Source organism: Aythya fuligula, chromosome 2, assembly GCF_009819795.1.
Source record: "Aythya fuligula isolate bAytFul2 chromosome 2, bAytFul2.pri, whole genome shotgun sequence".
NCBI classification, from domain to species: domain Eukaryota; kingdom Metazoa; phylum Chordata; class Aves; order Anseriformes; family Anatidae; genus Aythya; species Aythya fuligula.
In genome coordinates this window covers 1,072,023-1,092,817 of record NC_045560.1, presented here as the reverse complement: position 1 = coordinate 1,092,817, position 20,795 = coordinate 1,072,023, and the positions used below count along the sequence as shown (strand labels likewise).

Genomic DNA, 20,795 nt, shown 5'->3' with positions numbered 1-20,795 from the left:
TAGGTGTGCTGTCATCCTACTACCCAACTACCCGTAAAAAATATTGTATGTACAGTTCTAGGTCACCCTAAAACCAAGAGTGGCAGAGGTTTAGCAAAAAAAGCAACAAAACCCAGAAGAAACCTAGCTGAATAGGGCCGAGGAAAGCTGCTTTGGGCAGCAGTTCTGAGAAATGCCACTCGAGTAATTCCCATCTGCTTGGGCGATTCTTTCAGGAAATTTGAGGATGAAAAGAGGTTCAAATGATGCAAGTTGTTCCCCCTGAATGTAAGTTCAGGCTGAACAGACGGAAGAGAGAGAAGGAAAACCCATCGCGAAGATCCGTTGGCCATTTTGGACACACTGCCTCGTGGCTGGGAGGAGACTTGCAAGGGGAATGTCGAGACCAAAGCAAGGAGGCTGCTGGGGATACGAACGGGTAATTGAGCCGTGAATGAAATGCAAAGGGCAGATTTATCATCGGTTCTACATGTACAGCCTGGCTGCTTGCCTGGCTTATTAGCAGAGGAGAGGAAGCCGAAGCTCATCGCGAAGTGTGAAGCCTCTCGGAAACATCCAAGGAATTTCTGTCTGTTTCCCTTTGCATTCCGAAAATTCCTTCTAAGCTGCAGATATACAAAGCAAAGCAAACATTTATTGCTTCTGCTGCTGTGTTTCCTTCCAGCAGCAAATAAATCCAGGCTGTTTCTTACCAAGGCAGCGCAGGCAACAAAACAAAGCAAACCCGACCAATTCCTACCTGTCAATTTTGGAGAAGGGGCTAAAAAAAAGCAGTTACATACAACTCCCACCCCCTTACCTAGGAAAACCTTCGTGCTGCCTGCTAATTCAGCTGTTACCAGACCAGCTCACACCGAGACCTGTGGTTTTAAGGGCTGTAATCAAGCTTTTATTATAACACAGATCGCGAGAGTGCAAAATTTCCAACCCAAATGCTTAAAGAAGCTCAGTAACACAAACTGGTTGTCTACAGAAAGCAGAAACCACCGGAGACCTGGGCGTTGCTGTCTTTCAGTGACCTTTGCAGTTGAAATCCTTTTCAGTGGTTTTCTGATTTGAAGACCCCACATATGGGTCTGTGTTCTGCAGAATGGCCAGCCTGGCCAAACCCGGCTTCCTACGTGTCCAGAGCACGAAGCTCCTTGCTAACGACCCCACGGCCTCCCTGCAAACACCCTTGGGTCACGGAGCAGATGCCAGCAGAGCCCAACACCGCAGAAATCCCCTAAAACGTGGAAGGTGTGCAGCACAAGTGCACGGGAGCGTATAGACAGGAGGGGGAACGCCTGCTTGCATGCGTTGGTGGTGATAGGACACGAGGGAACGGTTTTAAATTAAGACAGGTGATTTAGGTTGGAAATTAGGAGAAAGTTTTTCACTTGGAGGGTGCACAGGTTGCTCAGGGAGGTTGTGGATGCCCCAGCCCTGGAAGCATTCAAGGCCAGGCTGGAGGGGGCTCTGGGCAGCCTGCTCTAGACGTCTCCGCTCAGGCTCCGGAGGATTGATGTCTGCGATCCGCGACGCGCTGCCACCAAACCTGACACTGCTGCATCTCACGGCTGCCAGAGCGACTCAAAGTCTGTGCACCAAGCAGACCGTGAGGGGCAAAGCAGCCCCGAGATAACCAAGGGGGCTGAGGATAAGCCGTGGCGGCACGCCGGAGCGGGGAGCTCTGCGCTGCCGAAAGCTCTGGAGGCAGGCCCGAGCATGAGCCCTGGAAATTGGAGCACCTTAAAGAAATTATTGGAGAGAAGTGAAAGCTGTGACAGACAGAACATGACTGCATCGAACATGACTACTGATAGCTGGAAGCAAAACATCGTCAGAGCATCTCCCAGGCTGCCACGCGTCCGGGGCCGACCATTGGGTGTCACCAACACGCCGCCGAAGCAGGAGACCGGCATCTGAGCCCGCAGCTAGCACAGCGCTGGCAGCCTCTCTGCTCACTGCCGTGCAGAGCTCAACACCCCCAAACCAAGCGTTTCGGAGCTGGACCCGGGCAGCACGTCCCTAGGTCCATCAGGTTGTCACCCCCCCACCCCAGGTGCCACCACCTCCCCGGGCCGAGCTCACCGGCCGACTGCACACGAAGTGGTCGGACGCAGGAATCCTCCTGCGTGTCTTTTGTCTTTATTCCCCGACACGTTTTCTTTCATCTCCCCGTGAAAGCTCAGGCAACAAAAACAAAGCATGCCGACCTTCCTCGCACCCCAAACCCGGGCAAAAAGCAGGCATGCTGGTTTTTTGGGGGACAGATGCTTGTTCCAGGCTGGAGAAAAGCAAATAACTTCGCTTTTCAGGAATTGTACATCTGGGAAGACAGCCCTCGCTCGCCACAGCACCGCCAGGCAGCAGACCACCACAAATAAAACAATCTGATATTGCCACTGAGGCCCCAGGGGAGGGGAGGATGCGATCAGGACCGGGGAATCGCATTTTGCATCTCGGCACCGAAGTGCTTTGGGAGAGCTTAACTCCAGACATCGTTCCACCCGGGTACTGCTCAGCTCCAACCAACACCGAAGGGTGTAAAAGCTTAACCAAAAAAAAAAAGGACAATGCTCAGATCTCCGGGGGAGAAGCCGTGAGAGGTTTTAACTTGGCTAACGCCCTCGCTCCTAACAATACGGCCCCGATGCACGCGGGAGGGAGTGGCAAGAGGGTGCAGAACGGAGACCTCTCACTGTGAGGATGCCACAGGCTTCAGCATCTATTTTAGGAGCCCGGGAAGCAATTCGGGGCTGCTGCCAAAACAGCTGCCGTGGAACCAGCCAGGCAATCGTTCTTTATTTCATTTTTGATTTTTTTCCTCCATTTTTGTCCCCCCAGAAACACGTCCTTTGTTCTAACTACCAGAACCCGAACTGTGTCAGCCCCACCAGGTGTGCCGGGCACCCACCCTCTGTCCGCAGCCCGAGAAGTCACTCAGCTGCTTCCTAGCTGCTGGCTGCCTGCTCCCAAGGGAGGTAAAAATTAGCAACATACCATCACGTGGTGAATCTCCTTGCTTGGGAGACGGAGAGCTCTGCACATCGCTGACCTCGATTTCTTTTCTCTCCGGCGGAGCAGTTTTGCTGCCTTCCATCTCGGCGCATTTGCTTTTGGGAGAGTCGGAGCCGGCGGCCCCATCGGGGCCGTTCCTCTTCTCCCCCTTCGCCGCCACCTCCTCCCTCCCTTTGTCCTGGCCGCTGATTTCAGGGATTTGCTCCAGTTTGCTGTGATACAAACCCGGGCTGCCCAGCTCCTTCCTGGCCGAGTTGCTGCCGCTGCCCCTCTCCTCTCTCTTCTTGGCAGCCGGCTCCTCGGCCGGCAGGGGCTGGGGCTCCTTCACCACCACCAGGCTGGGCAGCCCCGCGCGGCTCTGCTCCGTGCCCGCTTGCTCTTCTGACACAGTCATCGACCTCTTCATCGGGGCGGCCGGCTTCCTGGCCGTGGGGCTGGAGCACTGGCTCAGGCTGCTATTAGGAGAGAGCAGACCGGTGGCGACGTCTTCCCTAAGCACCGGCTCGGGGTATTTGTCAGCCAGGTTCAGGGTTAGGGGCACGGACAAGTGGGAGCACTCGGACATTGCACGCCTCATTGCCTTCCTTTGGTGGGCAGCCCTGTTCAGAAAATTGCCGTCGTCTGCACAGCTCAGCTTGTCCTCCATCTCTTCCTCCATTTCGGTGGCGTTATTAAAGTCACTACTTTTGGAGTCGTCTTGGGCGAGCTCCACGGTCGTAGTCGGGGGTTCTGGCTTCGGCGCAGGTAAGGGGGAAGAAAATCCACTCTGCACGTAGTTGTCGTTAACCACCCCAATTACACAATAGCTGGGGGCTCCATCTTTTTTCCCGGCTGCTTCCTTAGACCCTGAACTGTCAGGCAGGATGGGGTGGAAATTAGGATTCCAGACACTGATCTCCTCCTGTTCCTTCGTGTATTTGCTGGGCTCGCTCTCCGACACGGACAGATTGGGCAGGTTTGGCTCTGGCTGGCACTTGGTCTCCATTCCAGCCTTCCCGGCTGCCTTCTCCTGATCGGTGATGGCTTCATTTTTACCCAGCCCAGAGCAGGATTTTTCAGCTCCTGCCTGCCCCGAATGAAAATCTGTAGTTTTAGGGTTTGCGAAGTTCCCCTCTGCAGAAGGAAACGTTTCCGAAATCAGAGACCAGCTCTCAAGGTGACCTGCAGCTGCCTGGTATTTTTTCCCTTGCACCTCAATTTCTCTTTTGTCTTTCTGAGCTATTTTTAGCTCTTTGTCTAGTTTGCCTTCAAAGAAGCAGAGCTTGTCCTCGTCCGTGAAACCGGCGTTCTTAACGAGCCCGTCCTTAATCGGTCCCCCTGAGTTTACATTCAAGCCAATCTCGTTAAGCTTCCCCTCAGTCCTCTGCCACTCGAATTCGGTTTTGCCGAAGTCTTTCGGGGACTCCATGCAGTGGAAGGCTTCCGAGAAGCTCTCCGGGTTCTTGCTTTTGCACAGCTGGCTGTATTCGGAGAGCGGTGCGGGCTGCTTGTTGGAGAGAGACATCTCCGATGCCTTCGCCTCCTCCCGGAGCTGTGAGGCTGCCGCGGAGCCGAGCGAGCCGGCGCTGCCGCCTGTGACGCCACGCCACGCCGTGCCCCCGCTCGCGGCACAGCTCCCTCCTCCCCACCCCTCCCGAGCTCCTTCATTTACCCAAGGCAGCCACTAGTTCGAGCGACGCACCGGAGGGAAAAGCAGCAGCTCTCAGCTTTTTGTAGGGCCGTAGAGAAAGGAGGTTTTGCAGCAGGAACGGTGGTCGCCGGAGAGATGCTAGCAGGGCTTCGGTGCGCTCGGTGAGGTGGCGTTTCTGGGAGCAGCGTCTCCTCGGCAGCCAGACACTCCTGGAAATCCTGCCGTCGCCCTTTCCCCCGTCAGCCTGTATTATGATCGATGCCTTTACAAGCGTTAATTCCTGCCCATGAGCCACGCAAGAATACCGAGGAACTAAGGTCAGCGTTTTCCTCCCCTAAAACCAAAACAAAACCTCGAAACAAGCCCAGCCAGCCCCAAACGCCCTGCTGCAGGAGGATCTCTCAGAGCAGGGGGGCTTTTGTGTTCAGTGAATTTTAATACCTTCGTTAGGAGCCACCAGTGACAAGTACTGCTGCAGCAAGGGTTTAGTGATTCGCAAACCAGAAATCCCATCACTCATATGAGCAAGTGGACAAAGCTGAAAATCATCAAATCTCAGCTAGAAGAGGTTTTGTAGTTTTTAATACCACAAACCTGATTTTTTATTTCTTTTCTTTATAAAACAAAAAGGAAAACCAAACATACCTGGCGATATTTTTGAACTGCCTTTTTTTCTGCAGCATGTAATTTACACCTAGCATTTCACATTTCACGTCACTGCTTCAAAACCAGTCTCAGCACACACCAGGTGCATTTGGGCATCCCACAAAGCCTCTACAAGCAGCATCCTCGGCAAGGCTTTTTAACGGCGATTCCTGATTTCAATATCAATTCCCTGATCAAACCGGGAGCCTGCTGCGAGTGTTAAAGGTCGCTTCCAGCCACTCCGCCCCTGGTCTCTGGATTGCTACGACTGCATTAGTATCAAACTGCAGAGCTGTCTTTTTTTCTTAAGTGCCTGGTACCGATTAATCCTTGACGAAGGCAAATTTTCTCCCCCCGGGCCAGTAACACTGCTTTACAGACACTCACCATTACAGACGTCAATAAACTCCAGCCCAGGAGAAAATGTTATCCTTACAGTTCAAGCAGTAGAAGGACTCCCTGTTACAGCTTCACTGAGCTTAGATGTATTTTTACACCCAGAGACAGCAAGCTAGAGTACGCCCCCTGAATTTAACCTGCTGCTGAGAAATGTTACAATCCACACATTTATCTACTTGTATTTAAGCTCTGGGTTTAAGACGCTGCTATATTTAAAAACAATGACTAAGGAACTGTAAGTTATATGAATCTTTCACGACACCCTCTAATTAACCAGAATACTTCCACCCACAAGCTTCACTTCTCAAAAGGCCTCAACAGTGTGATTTTTTTTTTTTTTACTTTAAAATATTCATGGGTATCTTGCCTAGTGGAAAATGGGACCTTCGTGCAAGGCTTGCATTTGCTGTCCTAGCTGGTGTGGGACTCAGGTTTGCAAGCACTTGCTCGCCCTGTATGTGTTTATAGACTGGTCCCCAAAAATGTAAGACCCCGAAGTCATCCGATCCCATGTAATTGCTGTTAATCCTTTATTGCTCAGGCAATTCCAAAACTAGATTTTAACAGCAGCTCTGGGGCCACTGCAGACCACTTAAGGCACCGCAGCAGTGGTGAGGGCAAGGCTGTAAAGCTACCTCAACCCAGCCAGCAGGCTTTTGCTTGGTTCTTTTTTTTTTTTAAATCAAACATTTACCATTTAGAGAAGAGACCAGGAAACCCACATCGATTTAGGGGTTGGTACTTCTGAGCCCAGAGATGCAGAAGAGATTTCCTATCACTGGCAAGAAAAGCCTGACTCATGACATCCCCAAAATACAGCCACCAACCACCACCACTGCTACTTTATGTTATAATGGGTTTTAAACAGACGAACTGATCCATGTTCAATACCTGCGATAGTCAGGAGCAGCAGAGTGCTCAGCTATGAAAACCTCTGAAGTCATCTAATATTTATTTTCTCAGGACATTAATGGAGGTAATTTAGAGTTCATGCGCTGAGAGCCTTTCAGCAGCTTCATCCTGCCCACAGCACGTTGTCTCCAGACATCCAGTCCCAGGCCTCCAGCCACTACTTTCTCCCAAGTGCATTATTTCTTGACATTTCTTACCATTCTGCCCCGAAGCTACGTTCTTTTCAAGCGCTCAGCTTTCAGCAAGACCAAGTTTGCCAACACAGGCAACATGCCGCCGGCAGCCCCGATCCTGGAGTTTTGGTCCCAGATCTTCCTTTAAAGTCTCACAGAGCTTAGTTTTTCTTACAAATGATAGGAGAAGCAGCATTAGGCAACGAAAGACGAGCAGGAAAGGATGAGTGGATGGCCAGAAAACAGGAGGGTTTGGACAGATTTAAGGAAAAAAAAGACTCGGGTGAGGAAGAGCCCGTGCTAAAGAGCAGTCGGGTCAGAAGGGTGAAGTAGAGACTTCCAGAAAGGAAGCCCCACCATTGCTTTTCCCCATAGTCCAACTTTGGGGAGGACTGAATATGCTTCAGACATCACATCTGGGGTTTCACAGCCCGCTCGGCTCCCCAGCACCTTTCATTCTGTGACGTGGCTGCGAGCCCTCGCGAGGGAGACCCCGGTGCAGAGCTGGGCACGGAGTGCCCAGTGCCTGGAGCTTCTCTCAACCCCCCAGTGGTGAGACAGCAGCGGATTTCACACGGGGGCGTTATATTTTACCTCCTCAAACCCTCATATCATCATTATCTCCTGGCCATTCTTAAAGGTACATCTGAGACAAGCTGGCCAAGGCAGCTGAGCACATACAGCGCACGTTTCAGTACGAATATTCAACACCCACAGTCATTTATCCATGCTGCCTGGATATTTTGGCACCTGTGCATGCCCCCGGGTGTGAGGACGTCCCTGGGCACGAGGCACCGCGTGCTGCAGTGGCTGCGAGGAGCCCCCGGCCCCGCGCGGGCGCTGAGATCACTACGTCGGCGCGTCAGGGCTTCGTACCAGATCTGCAAGCTTCCAGCTCAGCAGATGAATCAGCCCGGCGTTTCTATTTTTGCTTCACTCCCAGAGCTATTACTTATCCCTCCTAATGCCTTTGCTGCCTTTTTTTTTTCTTTTTTTTTTTTTTCTCCCCTAATCTAACACAATCGTTTCTGTGCAGTCCTTTGCACTGGTTTCTAAGGCAACATCACTTTCCAGGATGAGCTACTCCTTGCCAGTGTCTCCAGCTAATGTGCTCTCTAATTAAGTGCTATTACCAATAACGGTCGGTGATCAGGCCGACCAGAGCCATCACGGATATGCTCAGGCCATAAAAGCCCAGAGCACAACGCCGCAGTTCACATCAGCTCGTTTGCAAGGGTGCAAAACCAGCGGCGATGTCTGGAGCCCAAGGTGTGCCGTCACCCACACGCCTCACTTATTCTCATGATCTGGAAGAAGCCCAACAAAAGGATGACAAGGTGAGCCAGAATATTTAGGATTCTGGCCGTTGTGACTTGGAACTACAGGCTTAGCATCTGAACGGTGCGGAGGGTGACGAAACGCAGGCTCACGTTGTACAGGTCAGGCTGTTTGCGGATCAAACCCCATTTAGAATTGAACAGAATACTCCAAGATCGTCTTCAAAGATCATCTAGTCCAACTGCAAGTCACTTCAGCATTTACAGATAATACATTAAAAATCCTGATGATCAGCCAAAACCAGAACTCGAGTTGGAATCACTCCAAAACCACTTCAGATATTACCAGCATTGGGTTATCGTACGAGTATTTGATAGCAGAAACTGCAAACAGGCGAAGCAAAGTCACAATACATGAACAACGAACTGGCAATGTAAGCCAAGAAGGATGAGATTTCCAATTCAGGTATCCCCAAAAGACGAGCAGCCTCCCTAAGGAAATGTGTTCAATATTCTCGAGCTGGCAGAACTCACAAAGAGCCGTGGTTCTGTTTTGTCCTCAGCTTTTCTTGAACTTCAGAGCGCGAGGAGTGAGAAGGAACTCAAAGAGGAAGAACCAAGCCCTAAGGCGATGGCCAAAGCCTGTGGGTGAGCTCCCGAATGAGACTGCCCAGAGACAGCAGCACAGACACGGCCCAACGCCACGCAGGAAGAGATGGATGCATGCAGTTACAGCTGGTCTGAGCATTCCTTACCACGAACATGTTTGATGTATTCAACGTAAGACAAAGAGGCCTCTAAAACCCAGCAGCTGCAAGCTACAGGTCTGCAAAATGTCTTCTTTATTTACCTTTTAATTAAGATTGAACCGATACCTCACCGAAACCTTCTGCTGAAGCAGAACCAAATGCAAGCACACAACTGCTTTTTGGAGGAAAAGCAGATAAAAGCAGATTTCTCTTGCTTCATAAACACCTTCAGTACTGAGATGAGAACTGTCTGGTGCCATCGTTTGTGTTTCACCTTCTCATATACCTACCTAGGATAATGAGCAGTCTAATTAACACAACATGATGTTATGCTGACCATTCCAAAAGGCATTATGAAAATACCACTCCGTTATTAGGAAGCACTTGTCCTAAACACTTTTGTGATTTTGATTTCGGCTACAAATCCATACAGTCCACAGCCCCTTCAAGCTCCCCTATATCACTAGCTCATATTAGACAAACCCAATTACAGCGTGGGGTCCCACAGGAGAACTACAGACACTGTATGAATGAAGGGTGGCTGTGGAAATGCTAAACTGATTTAACATTATAATGACAACAGCATAATGCAAACCAGCCAGGGAAAGAAAACAGAGGAAGGGCTTCATCACGGCTGGAAAAGAAAAGCGAACGCTGTAATTAAGCAGGGACGGCGTTTCTTGCCGTTAAATGTATCCTATTTGCACACAAGGGATTTAGAGCTGTCAAACTGAGAAATACGTCCTGTGTTACACACCGAGATGGTGCCAACGGAGAGCACTGGTGACTGCTGCACAGACAGCTTGTCATCGGCTCCGCTGAAGGCACGGGGGCTGGAAGGATGCCCGCAGGAGGCGGCGAGACAATCGCGATGGAAGCTTTTGAGGAAAGGGGGCAACTCAGCAGCAGATGACCACCTGGACAGGCCCCTCCAAGCCACGTCTGGGAGGATGACCCCGAAACGTAGCTGTCCAGGCCACCAGGCGATTCTGCAGTGAGCTCGTTACTCTGCGAGCAGCCAACCTCCCGGCGCTACGCACCGCAGCAGCAGGCTCATGAAGATGGCCCCTTCCCAAAGAGCTTAAACAAATCACAAACCATAAGAAGATACAAAATCCAAACCACTGAAACAAATTAATGTGCTGTTTGTTTGTTTTTCTTTTTTTTTTTTTTCCCTTTTTTTCTTTTAAATAGACTTTTCTTTAAGGACAGGCTGGAGGAAATATATTTTTAATGTCTCAATGCTGAAATACAGCTTGAGGAGTAGAGGGATGAGAGCAGTAAATCTGAAGCATACGGCTCAACACTGGATGAAAGAAAACCTTCCATCATTTATTCTGTTTGCTATTCCTCAACATCACATCTCCAGCCCTGCGTCAGCCAGGGCTCCTGCTTGGAAGCACTGATTTTAGGACCCTGCTTTTTATAAATAATTTCCAATTTTAGTTTCAATCCCAGACAAGAAGTGGCATGAAGGCTCAGTTGCATTTTAAAGGCTGATAACGTCTAATACGTTTTGGTTATCATCTCAGCTGCCTCCTCCTAACATTCAGGGATATAAAACAGTTTTCCAGAAGAATCCAGGGAAGTTCTTACATCGGCAACAACGAAAATGAGAAACCGAAATAAAGCCGAAAGATGCACAAAGGATGAAATTCAAATTGCACGAAGAGCTCTGCATCTGATGGCTCTTAACTTTAAACTGCAGTCAAAATTAGAAAACAGAATTACAGAAGTTTGCAGGCAGAGTTTCTACACGACGCACACAACTTCCGCCAGCGAGAGAAATCTGCAGCATCACTGTTGCCATGACTCCCGAGGGAGCCGTACCACAAAGCCCGTACCTATTTTAGCCGTTCATACAGGAGCTGATGCACTCAGGAAAGCCATCCTGTTATTCCAGAACAGACAGTGTAAGACACGGGTGCCTGGCTAAAGAGACTGCAGTTTCTAAACTTCAGCAGCAGATTATCCAAAATAACTCCATGCATTATTCTTATAAGACATCGCTGACTGCCCACCAGGGCGAAAAAAAATAGCTCATGTGTGCGGATATTCCAACGCGGGATATTCTGTTCTGTGACTCTCTATTCCGTGCTGCAAAGTATAAGCTTCACATCGCCCCCTGAGACACACAGACGAACTGGTGGCCAAGTTCTGGTGGTAGGTAAGGAGAGAAAACCTTTGAACAGTTTATTGCTACCTTAGCAGGAGAATGAGGCAGAGAGAATGAGGCAGAAGGGAGAAGGTAAGCACAGCCCTCAGCCCCACTAACTTTGTGAAAATTTGGGTTATAATATGATCTCCTAGCTCTCTCTGCTGCTGCTCTACCTAGTAAAGAAGCACACATGTTCATGTTTTTAGATCTCAACACCTTCCCTTCACCGATTTCTGTTCCTGACCAGCGTTGAAGCAGCGCGTGGGTTTCCTGCCTTGCCCTCGGGTGCAGCCTAAGGCACACCGACTGCACTCACCTTAGGGACCCAGCTCACGTTTTGCTGGCTTTCTGTGGCTCACCAAACAGCTAGAGAGCTACGAGCTGAGAACTGGCTGCAAGGAGAGAGGCCCTGGTAACGTACATGGTGGTCAAGCAGCCCAGAGGCCTGGTGCCGCGCTCACCGGGGCTGCCAGCGGCCGGCTGGGCCCTGCCCGGCACCACACTGGGACTGGGGCAAGGAGTGCCTCGACCAGCATTTCCTAAACAGGCTCGGTCTTTCAGGCCTTCTTCTCTAAGAAATAACAAAAAAATCCAACCGTGGACCTGTGAAGTTCTGAGAGGATGACAGTTAGTGAAGGTTGACAAGTGCTGCGCAAATTTAGGCCGGGCCCGCTTACAGATGGGGAGTGTGCCCCCAGTTCACTGATGGGTTATACAGCTGGCTCTGAACTAGGAATCCTTCACCTAATTACACATTTTACCTTACTAATTCCACAATTTTCTTGAATATTTACCTGTGAGATATTCAGGAAGAGCTTTTCTTTGTTTGCACGGATCTCCTACTAGAATACCACCCCCTTAAATCCAGCAGTAAGCAAAGGAAAGTTAAGACTTCTGGCAGATGATGGAAAGCCTAAAGATTTTTATTTTTTAATTTTTCAAAGATGATGCTGTCTTTAGCTTTCCCCTCACTCTGTATCATCATGCACCAAAGAACATCACTTCTGCAGGCACAAGTTCATGCAGAGAACACCACTTTCACCAAAATAGAACTACTTCAGGTTATGCAACACTCATTAAAATTACAAAACCTCTCAAAAACCTGACCAGCATGTTAAGGCGCACTTGAGCTCTATGTTTGTTAAGTTAGTGGCTGCATCATGCAAACTGGCAGCGAGGAACTCCGCAGGAACGGGAACAAACTTTCCTGCCCGATGACGAGGCAGAAAGTCGGGGCGCCCCAGCCCGTCTCGGCGACGGCCCTCAGGGCAGCCCCGGTTCTTCATGAGGAAGGCTTGGACTGAGCAGAAGAACAAGGGTTTTATAGTAAGGATAGAGATGATGTGTAAAGGCTCGAATTTTAGAGGTCCTATGAATTTCCTTCCGTTCTATGAAATTAGAACGAAATCCTGTGAGAACGCGGGGCTGTCCCCTGGTCAACAGCCCAAGTGAACAGCCCCAGATGCTTACCAGCACCTCCACAGGCTCAGCAGAGAGCCTTACAGCCTGTCAGTCCAGCTCGTGTTCTGCTACACTTTGCTTTCGTAAAGATTATTATTCTAGGAGGAAGCATGCTTTACAGACTTCACAGTTTGAGGTATGGCAAGATAAAGTCACTGAGTGACTGCAGGAGGAACAGTGGCTGGTTGCAGTAGCCTCTTGTAGCATTACAGGCTCGACACAGCAGCAGTCGAGAAGATTTCCTACCACAGGAACACCCAAATCCCTGCCCTCCAGCAGCACACAATGCTAGTTAGTGACCGCGATGATTCACTGCTGCGTGTCGGATGAATGCCTCTCTGTCTCTGATGACAAGAAGCGAATGTAACTTAACACCAAAAAGTGCAAGTTTACTTTAAAAAGCTATGTACCGTATGTATGTAAAATCGCCTCTGAATGAATAGAACAAATAATCAAGTTCTGGAACATAAACCAAACTGTCAATCCGTCGGAGTTTGGGAATTAGCACTGTGAGACAGGCAAGCAGAACTAACAGCCTTTTAAGATCAGCCAAAAACCCAGTCATGCCACACTCGCTTGTGCCACATAGGATTAACGATTACGTATTCATGCCAACGCACTGACAAACAGCAAGGTCTTGCACGCAAGCTGCCTGGATTACTGCTGCTAGCTCCAACCACAAACACACACCTTTTTCTTGCCTCTGCCGGCTCATACCAGTGGCTCTCAGCTGCCTTTGTCTCTCCTGGTCTTGAGCAGCAGACCTGGCTGGCAGAGTCGGCACCCCTCTTGACTTTGTGGGTCTCATGTAGCTTTTTAGCTGTCCTGTTGCTTTAACTCTCTCTTTCTTTGCCTCCTTTCCAGCTTTTTGTTCAGACTCCTCTTCCTTTTCTTTAATTGCATCTTTATCTTCCCCAGACTTTGATGCTGGGCCATCCTTCAGGCGAGCAGCATCCTCTTCTGCTGGGTGAGGATGAGCTTCGCTGTTACCTTCAGGACTGACTTGGGTTGTTTGGGCAGCTGCTAGATTTACACCAGCTGCCTCTGCTTCAGCTGCTTTCTTGTCTAAACTGCCCAGGCACGTCACTGAGCCCTGCTCACTATTCCTGCCTCCATCCAACCCAACCTCTTCGGCTTTCTTCTCCACCAGTGCTTCCACCACCTGCGATGTGGCTGCATCTGCCTTGCTCTCTGGTATCGCCGTGTCCTTCTCTCCAAAAGAGACAGTTTCTTCTAGTTTCTCTGTCCCTTTGGCACCTAGGGGAGCTGGTCTGTGTTTTGCATCTGCCACCTTCTGAGGAAGGTCAGAGGAAGTGCTGTCAGTGATTTGCTTTTTATCAGTGGTTTTTACTTCTTTATCATCAGCCTTTGCCACAGGAGAAAGGCAAACTTCATCCTCTTTAGATTTAATGTCCTCTTTAACTGAAGGATCCAGAGGAAGTGGTTTACCTGCCTCAACACCACCCTGGGAAGCAGTCCCTTCATTTTTATCATTCTCTTTCTTTGAAACCTCTTTTCCAGGTTCTTCATGTCTCAAATTGGCTGGTTGCTCAGGAGCTTTCAGGTTCTGGACCCCCTCCTGAGCACTAGGTCCAGGCTCTTTGCTGCTCTTCTCTGCTGTCACCTCAGGAGAAGGAAGCTCCTTAGCTCCTGTACCCCTCTCTGTGTGCTTTGGGAAGCCAGGAGAAACATTGCCAGTGTCATCAGGGCCCCTTACTGCAGCCTGAGCAAAGGATTCAGAGTAGTTTCCTTTATTATCCCAAAGCATTTGCGGGCTGATGGGAAAACCTTTAATATTTCTGTTTTCATCTACAAAATCCATTTCTTCCATTCCATATTCCATCTCAGGTCCCATGGGAGGCAGCGCTTCGCTCTTGTTCATTTTTCTCTCTGGAAAAGCAAGCTGCTCAGGGGCATTTTTAGACTTTTTACTTCTTCCATCGCTACCTCTCTTTTTAGATCTATCAGTAGCTGTGGCTGACCTGTGATCTGCTGCTGCTGGGTGCTCTAGAATAGGAAGTCCGACCCCAGTGCTACAAGGAGCGGGACTTTCTGCTTCAGATTTGGCAGATGTCTCCTTGTCACAAAGAGGAAACATCTCTGCACCTGCTTTGGGCTCCAGAAGCAACGGCTGCTCCAAGCTAGCCTCCACTTTTTTGCATATCTCTTTGTTATTTGTGCTCAATTTTTCTGGCTCCAGAGCTGCAGCAGGAGCTTGTGCTTTGCTTGTATCAGAGGGGTCATCCAGCAGGCTCACTAAAGCACTGAAATTATTCTCTTTGTCTTTAGCAGGAGACTGAGCTGGTTTAGCATTTCCCACCTCTTTGACTACTGCAGGGATGTTACCTGGACCCGCTGTGGCAGACTGCTCAGGACTATTTTCAGCCTTTTTGCCTTTCGTATCTCTACCTTTTTTCTTAGGCTTGTCTGTCACCAGGTCCCTGACAGGACTGCATTCTGTAGCTGCATCTGCCCTGTGCTCTGGCAGAGGCTCAGCTGTTTTAACATCTATTTCCTTACCTTCAGTACCGGGCCAAGTCTCTTTAGTGCTGGCTGTCTCTGGCTCTGCTGTCTCTGTTTTATGACCTGCAAGAACTGGCTGGTTAGAGGAACTTTTCCTATCACCACCCTCTGTTTCAGGCTTTTCCAACACCTCTTTGGCTACTCCTGTCAGGTTCTCCAGAAAAACCTCTCTTTCCAAATCAGGTGCCTTATCTTTATCAAAGGTCATTTCCTTCGTTTTTCCAGCCACCTTCTCTTTGCTTGGAACATTGGTTGCTTCCACCCTGCTGTCCAGGCCAGCTGACTGCCCAGAAGAACTTTTTTCACTTTTTTTCCTTTTCCCATCACTACTCCTCTTCCTAGGTTTGTCTGCCACCAACACTGCATCAGAATCTGGCACAACGAATTCACCTGGAGAAGCAAGTCCAGCCTCTTTGCCTTTAGCCATCACGTTTACCTCCTGTGTTGGGCTGATCGTGTCAGCCACAGCAAGATGCTTTGTCTCCTCTCTCCTACCCTCCAGAAAGAACGGTTGGTCTAAAGCAACCATAGCAGCCACTTCACTTTTCCCAACACTTTCTTTAGGTCCCTCTGTTGTTAGTTCAACGGGACTCTGTATTTTATTTAAATCCAATAAATTCTCCTGAAAAGACCCAGCACTACAGCCTCTCTCTCCACCTTTATCACCTGCTTCCTCAGTTTTATCAGCTGTGGCAGGAAGACTACCAAGCTCCATCTTACTCTCAAGAAAAGGCTGCTGGAAAAAACCTCGTTCACCTTTTTTACTTTTCCCATCGCTACCTCTTTTTTTTGGCTTCTCTGCTGGTTTTGCATGGTAAGTATGTGCATTTGCTGATGGGTGTCCTCTTGTAGGAAAACCAGCCTCCCTGCAGCTATCAGAGAAAGTTGCTTCTTTCACGGTCTCATCTGCCTTCACCCCATCAGCAGGTTTGCCTACATCCTCCGAAACAGCTACCTGCTCAGAGGAACTTTTGATTTTTTTGACTTTCCCTTCACCACGCTTTTTTTTAGGTCTGTCCATCCCATGAGCAATACCGAGATCTTTTCCAGTCTGCTGCTCTAACGCCATAAACCCGTCCCCTTTGTTTTTATCAGGGGAATCTGCCACTCTAGCTCCGTCTGCTGCTTCAGCACAAGCAGGGTGTTTGGCTGCAGCAGGCTGAGCTGCTGGAAGAAACGGCTGCTCTGGAAAACCGTCAGCCTTCCTGTTTTGCAGAGAAATAACTGCCTCGGGTTTCTGTACAGCTAACGGTGTACCAGGCATTTTAGTAGCATCTGCTGGGGTCTTTGATAATCCCTCTGAAGCACTTAAGTCGACTGCCATGCACTTATCGGGGGACACTGGCTTGGTTTCTTCAGCTGCCGTTGGCTTGTCAGGACGTTGGTTCGATGGGGCCACAGCCCCTGCAGGAGGCTCTTTGAAGGATTCGTTTTCAACCCCTTTGCTTTTTTCACAACTACCTCCTTTCTTCGCTGCTTCTTCCAGTGACCCACTGGAAGGCTGAAGCTCACGGGGGGCAGCGTCCCTGGGTGTTTTCTGCTGGGGAGATGCGCACTGAGCTTCCTTATCCTTGTCAGAAAGGAGAGTTTCTGAAGGCTTGACCTCTAAAGGAGTTTCTACTTTGCTTACACTGATCGCTTCTGAAAGAGACGCCTGCAGGCCAGCACTTCCTGCCTCGTCAGACTCCCTCTTTTCATTTTTACCAGGAACATTTCTTTCCATGGGCTTGGTTGGCACCTCTGCTGTAACAGGTTCCCCCGGCTTAGTCTCGCCTCCCTGCTTCAGGGGAACCTGTTTTCTCTTCCCTTTGGAGCTCGACGTCCAGCTCTCATCTCTCACGTCTTCTTTTGGGATGAAATCTCTATTTTTTGGTGACTCAAACGGCACGCTGGTTTTCTGGACCTGCTGTCCTGGTGCCGGCACTGAGAAGGCATTTTCATCAGCCAGGATGGGACTTCCAGTTACTATTTTAGCATCTTTTGGCACATCTGAAGCTCTGTTTCCTGAGGCAACCGACTGCTCTTTGTGAGCTTCGGCGGGCATTACGGGGCCAACGTCTGGTTTTCGCAACTCACCACCAACTGGAGAATTTTTCGGAGCTCTCGAGACTGCTGAATTTTCATCCCAGAACTCCGTTGCTCTTGGCGGCTGGTTTCTCTTTTGTTTGGGTTTCTTTTTCTTTTTCTTCACAACAGCCAGAGAACCTTCCAAATCCCAGCTCTCCCTGGGTGCATCTCTGCAGCTCTCCACAAGCTCTGGCAGCACACCGGACGGCTGCTCGGTTGCCTTTTTATGTGAAACCCTAGTGCGAGGGGATGCTCCAGCAACAGATCCGGGTTCCGCTACCGAACAGGGGTCTACTCTGGGCTCAGTGCTCTTCTGCTGTGGCAGACCTACGAGCCGTTCCTCTGGCACATCTGCAACAGGCACTGCTGCAGGTTTTGCTCTGCCAAACCTGCGGTCACTTGATTTGTTAGCTTGCCTTATTTGTGCAGTAGGTAGACCTGGAATACAGGAAGCCTGCTCAAACATCAAAGCAACTATTTGCTTTTTTTTAAAAAAAAAAATATATATTATATTTATATAAATGTGATTTTAGCCATCTAAAACAATCCATACAGTCATATATGCAGAACTTCCCAGCACCAACACCACACTAATTCTAAATCCACCTCAGCGTGGCTGGGATAGGCATTTACACACAAAACCTATTGCAACTGTTCCCAATAAATCCGTCAATGCTATTTAAAAATCCATAGCCCCTGACACATGCTCTTACCCCACCAAAAAGCAATAGTTCTGGTAAGGCCACGTTATCTTTTTTTTTTTTTTAAAGTGCATTAAGGATCCATTTTGTCTCGGCAAGACAAGACAACGCAGACTTTTTCTCTCCCTAATTGGCAACCTTCCCAAGTGCGAAAACAGAGGTTTTAGTGGAAAGATGAGACTGGGGAAGAGAGGAGGGGGGCAACGGGAGGGGGGAGCAGAAGAGCCAGGTTTCCCACAGCACCCAGAGTGGAAGCAGTGGAAGGCAGAACCTCCGTCGCAGAAGTCGTTTGCTGTACCCGGTTACAGGCAGGGTTTCCTTAGCTACAAGCCACCGATTTTAAAGAGAGCGTCAGTCAGTTGTCAGTTAGCCCTGGCCCACAAATCAGCCTCCAGTCACAAATGTAAGCAATAACAGCTCGTCGGAGAGGCTGGATTAGTGGAGCAGGGAAAAAAAAAAAAAAAAAGATCCCATTTTCCTTTGGTAATTACAAAATCCAATTTGGAAGGAGGCCTTCCCTGGGAATATTGCAATAAGAATTAATGGTCCTTTTTAATACCAGGATAAAAGGAAATAAAACAGCAGTGGTAATGGCAGAAAGATGGTGAGCTGTTATATTCTAAAGCAGAAAAGATATAAGCTAGGAGCAGTGATAAAGTAACAGTACCAAGCATATTTAGGCTTTTAGTCCTGTGAACAGGAAGGAGAAAAGATTATTTTAGAGCGCAGGGATTAGAGGCGAAGTGCAAGCAGAATCACCGATGAATGCAAAGAACTGCACAGCTGATTGGTGCAAAACCAAATTTTGCTTGCTCAGGTGGCACAGAAGTCAATAGGAAAAGGTGAACAGTTCCCAGAGGACATTTCCATTCTAAAATTGAATTATTATTTCTATTCTACCTGTAGGTTCTTGTAGAGCTTTTTCTTGCTGGGGTTGTGCATGCTCGATATGGTTGTGCTCAGCCTGCTCCTTTGGTTTCTCTGTAACAGTAACATCCACAGTAACAGGTTTTTCTGCAAGGAGGTCTTTGTTTTCTAGTGCAACAACTTCTTTTGCTTCTACTGGAACTGAAATATGAAAGTGGAAAGAAATTGAAACGAAATACAAAAAAATATGAATAGAATACTTCAGCTCTTATGAATACAGGTAACCAGCAGTTTAAAAGCAAACCTTTGGAAAGGGTAGAGGTTCTATCTTCTTTTTAATAGGGATGAAGTTCATAAGATTTGATTGTCTACTATGTATTACCTCCTCTCAATCCCATTTTAAGAAGCGGTTTTATATTTTGACTGACATGCAAAAGTATAGGTAAAGCATGAAGCAAAGACCATCGTGGTGCTTACAGACACAGTGAGGTTGTCAATTAAAAAAAAAATCAAACCAGTGCTAAAATATGCTCCATTATCAGTCTGCAGTCCCTATCTAATGCTAATCGTCTAGTATTCATAGATATTTTAGGATACATTCATATAGACACTACTAAATTCCTAGCTACACAATTATAACAAGTTTTAATTTATAAAACAATCACTTTGGAGAACGGTTGTATTTTAAAAATATAAATAAGATTGATTACATAAAAAACACAGATTGTGAGAGATGTAAAACAAATATGGATGAGGAAGAAAAAGACAAGTTACATGCTGGTCATTTCCAAAGTGAAGGCTACCACCTGGTTCTAACACAGTCCCCACGTTTGTACATGTTTATAATCTTCGTGAGATTAAATCTTTGTTGCTTTGTCCTTCACAAGGATAGGAGAACGGTGTCTGGGAGAAAGAATCTGGGTGCTTGGGAAGAACCAGCTGAGAGCAAAGTGCTTGCTCCAGCTGTATGCTGTGGTTTGCATTTCTCACCTGCTGGTTCAGGCAGATGGTTCGTCTGTTCTGGAAGACGATCTTCATGGTGGCTGGGAGATGGAATACTGTCTTTGGCTTTCTCTAATGGAAGATCAACACAAGCCTCTGGGCCTTTCAGTTCTTGTTCCATGCTTGCAGGTGCTTCTGAAAACAGAATGTAGAGAATAAAATTTCATTTTTTTTTATTTAGATGAGATTAAGCAGGATAAAATTACGTCCTCACCTAATTCCTGTTTTCCTCAGGAAACTAGAAGTTTTCGTCACTTTCAGAACAGTGATAACCTGCTTTTTAGGATCACTTTCTAACAGCTCTCCCCTCCTGAAAGCTTAAGTGCTCTTCTAAAGCAAATCTTCCTGTATTGGCTTGTATTTAGTCTCTCATTCCCCCACCTATGCCTTTCAGCTACTACATTCTAAAAAGGTTTCTCTTTTGCTAAAACTTCTCTCCTTTGAAATGTACTCTTATCATTAAACCAAAGAATATTAGAAGGTAAAAAGAATGAAAAAGAAAATTTCTTACTACGCAGAACTCTTTCCACAGTCAATCAATATACGCTGGGTCTGCCCAGTGCTGTTTGCTATAGTGACTGTCGTGTCTCTCAGAAAGGAGAGTGTCCTTTGAGAAATCCACGCGGCACAAAAAATCCATTGTCCACCACATGGAAAAAGCAAAACGCTCGCTGCCCTGAATCGATGCCTATAGTCATTGCAAGGAAATGTCACAACATCACCAACAAAGCCTGTCAGTCTCCTCAGAAACTGTTTTCCAGATAAGAAGCTTTGTTCGAAAACGCTGTCCTGCAGCATCTGTGGAAATTTCTGTATATGATAATGATGCAAAAATAAATACGAACACGGATGAACTAGAAAAAAATAAAAATAAAAATAAAAAACACAAACACACAGCTCTGTAAAGAATGCCAAGTCCTTAAAAAATCATTAAGTTATTCCAGTTTCATATTTTCTAAGTGAAAAATCCTTGTGAAATTCTTCCTCTGTCTGTATCTTGTCAGTGGAGCTGTGCTCTACTTAAGATTCTGATGTGCCTTGCATTTAAACATCTTAACTACTAAAAAACTATGTTTTTTTATGTGACAGTCTTACTAGAATTGTACATCTCTGTAGTAGTCACTATCCACTACCAGGCTTGTTGCTGCTAGTGCTGTGCCAGCTTCGAGTGGCCTTTGCACACCACTTGCCAAGTTATTTCTGGCCTGAACAAAGCTTTCAGCTAAGC

At 48.0% G+C, this 20,795-nt stretch overlaps 1 protein-coding gene across 8 annotated transcripts in view; it reads right to left on the bottom strand.

The window, feature by feature from the left end:
- Nucleotides 1–20,795, bottom strand: part of MAP4 (microtubule associated protein 4) — a 141,969-nt gene that overhangs the window by 30,354 nt on the left and 90,820 nt on the right. For all 8 annotated transcript variants that reach the window (XM_032182997.1, XM_032182994.1, XM_032183002.1 and 5 more), the window contains 2 exons: nt 19,556–19,702; nt 18,599–18,766 (listed from right to left, as the gene is read on the bottom strand). In XM_032182997.1, coding sequence (XP_032038888.1) covers nt 18,599–18,766; nt 19,556–19,702 — 315 coding nt within the window. The remainder of the gene's footprint in view (nt 1–18,598; nt 18,767–19,555; nt 19,703–20,795) is intronic.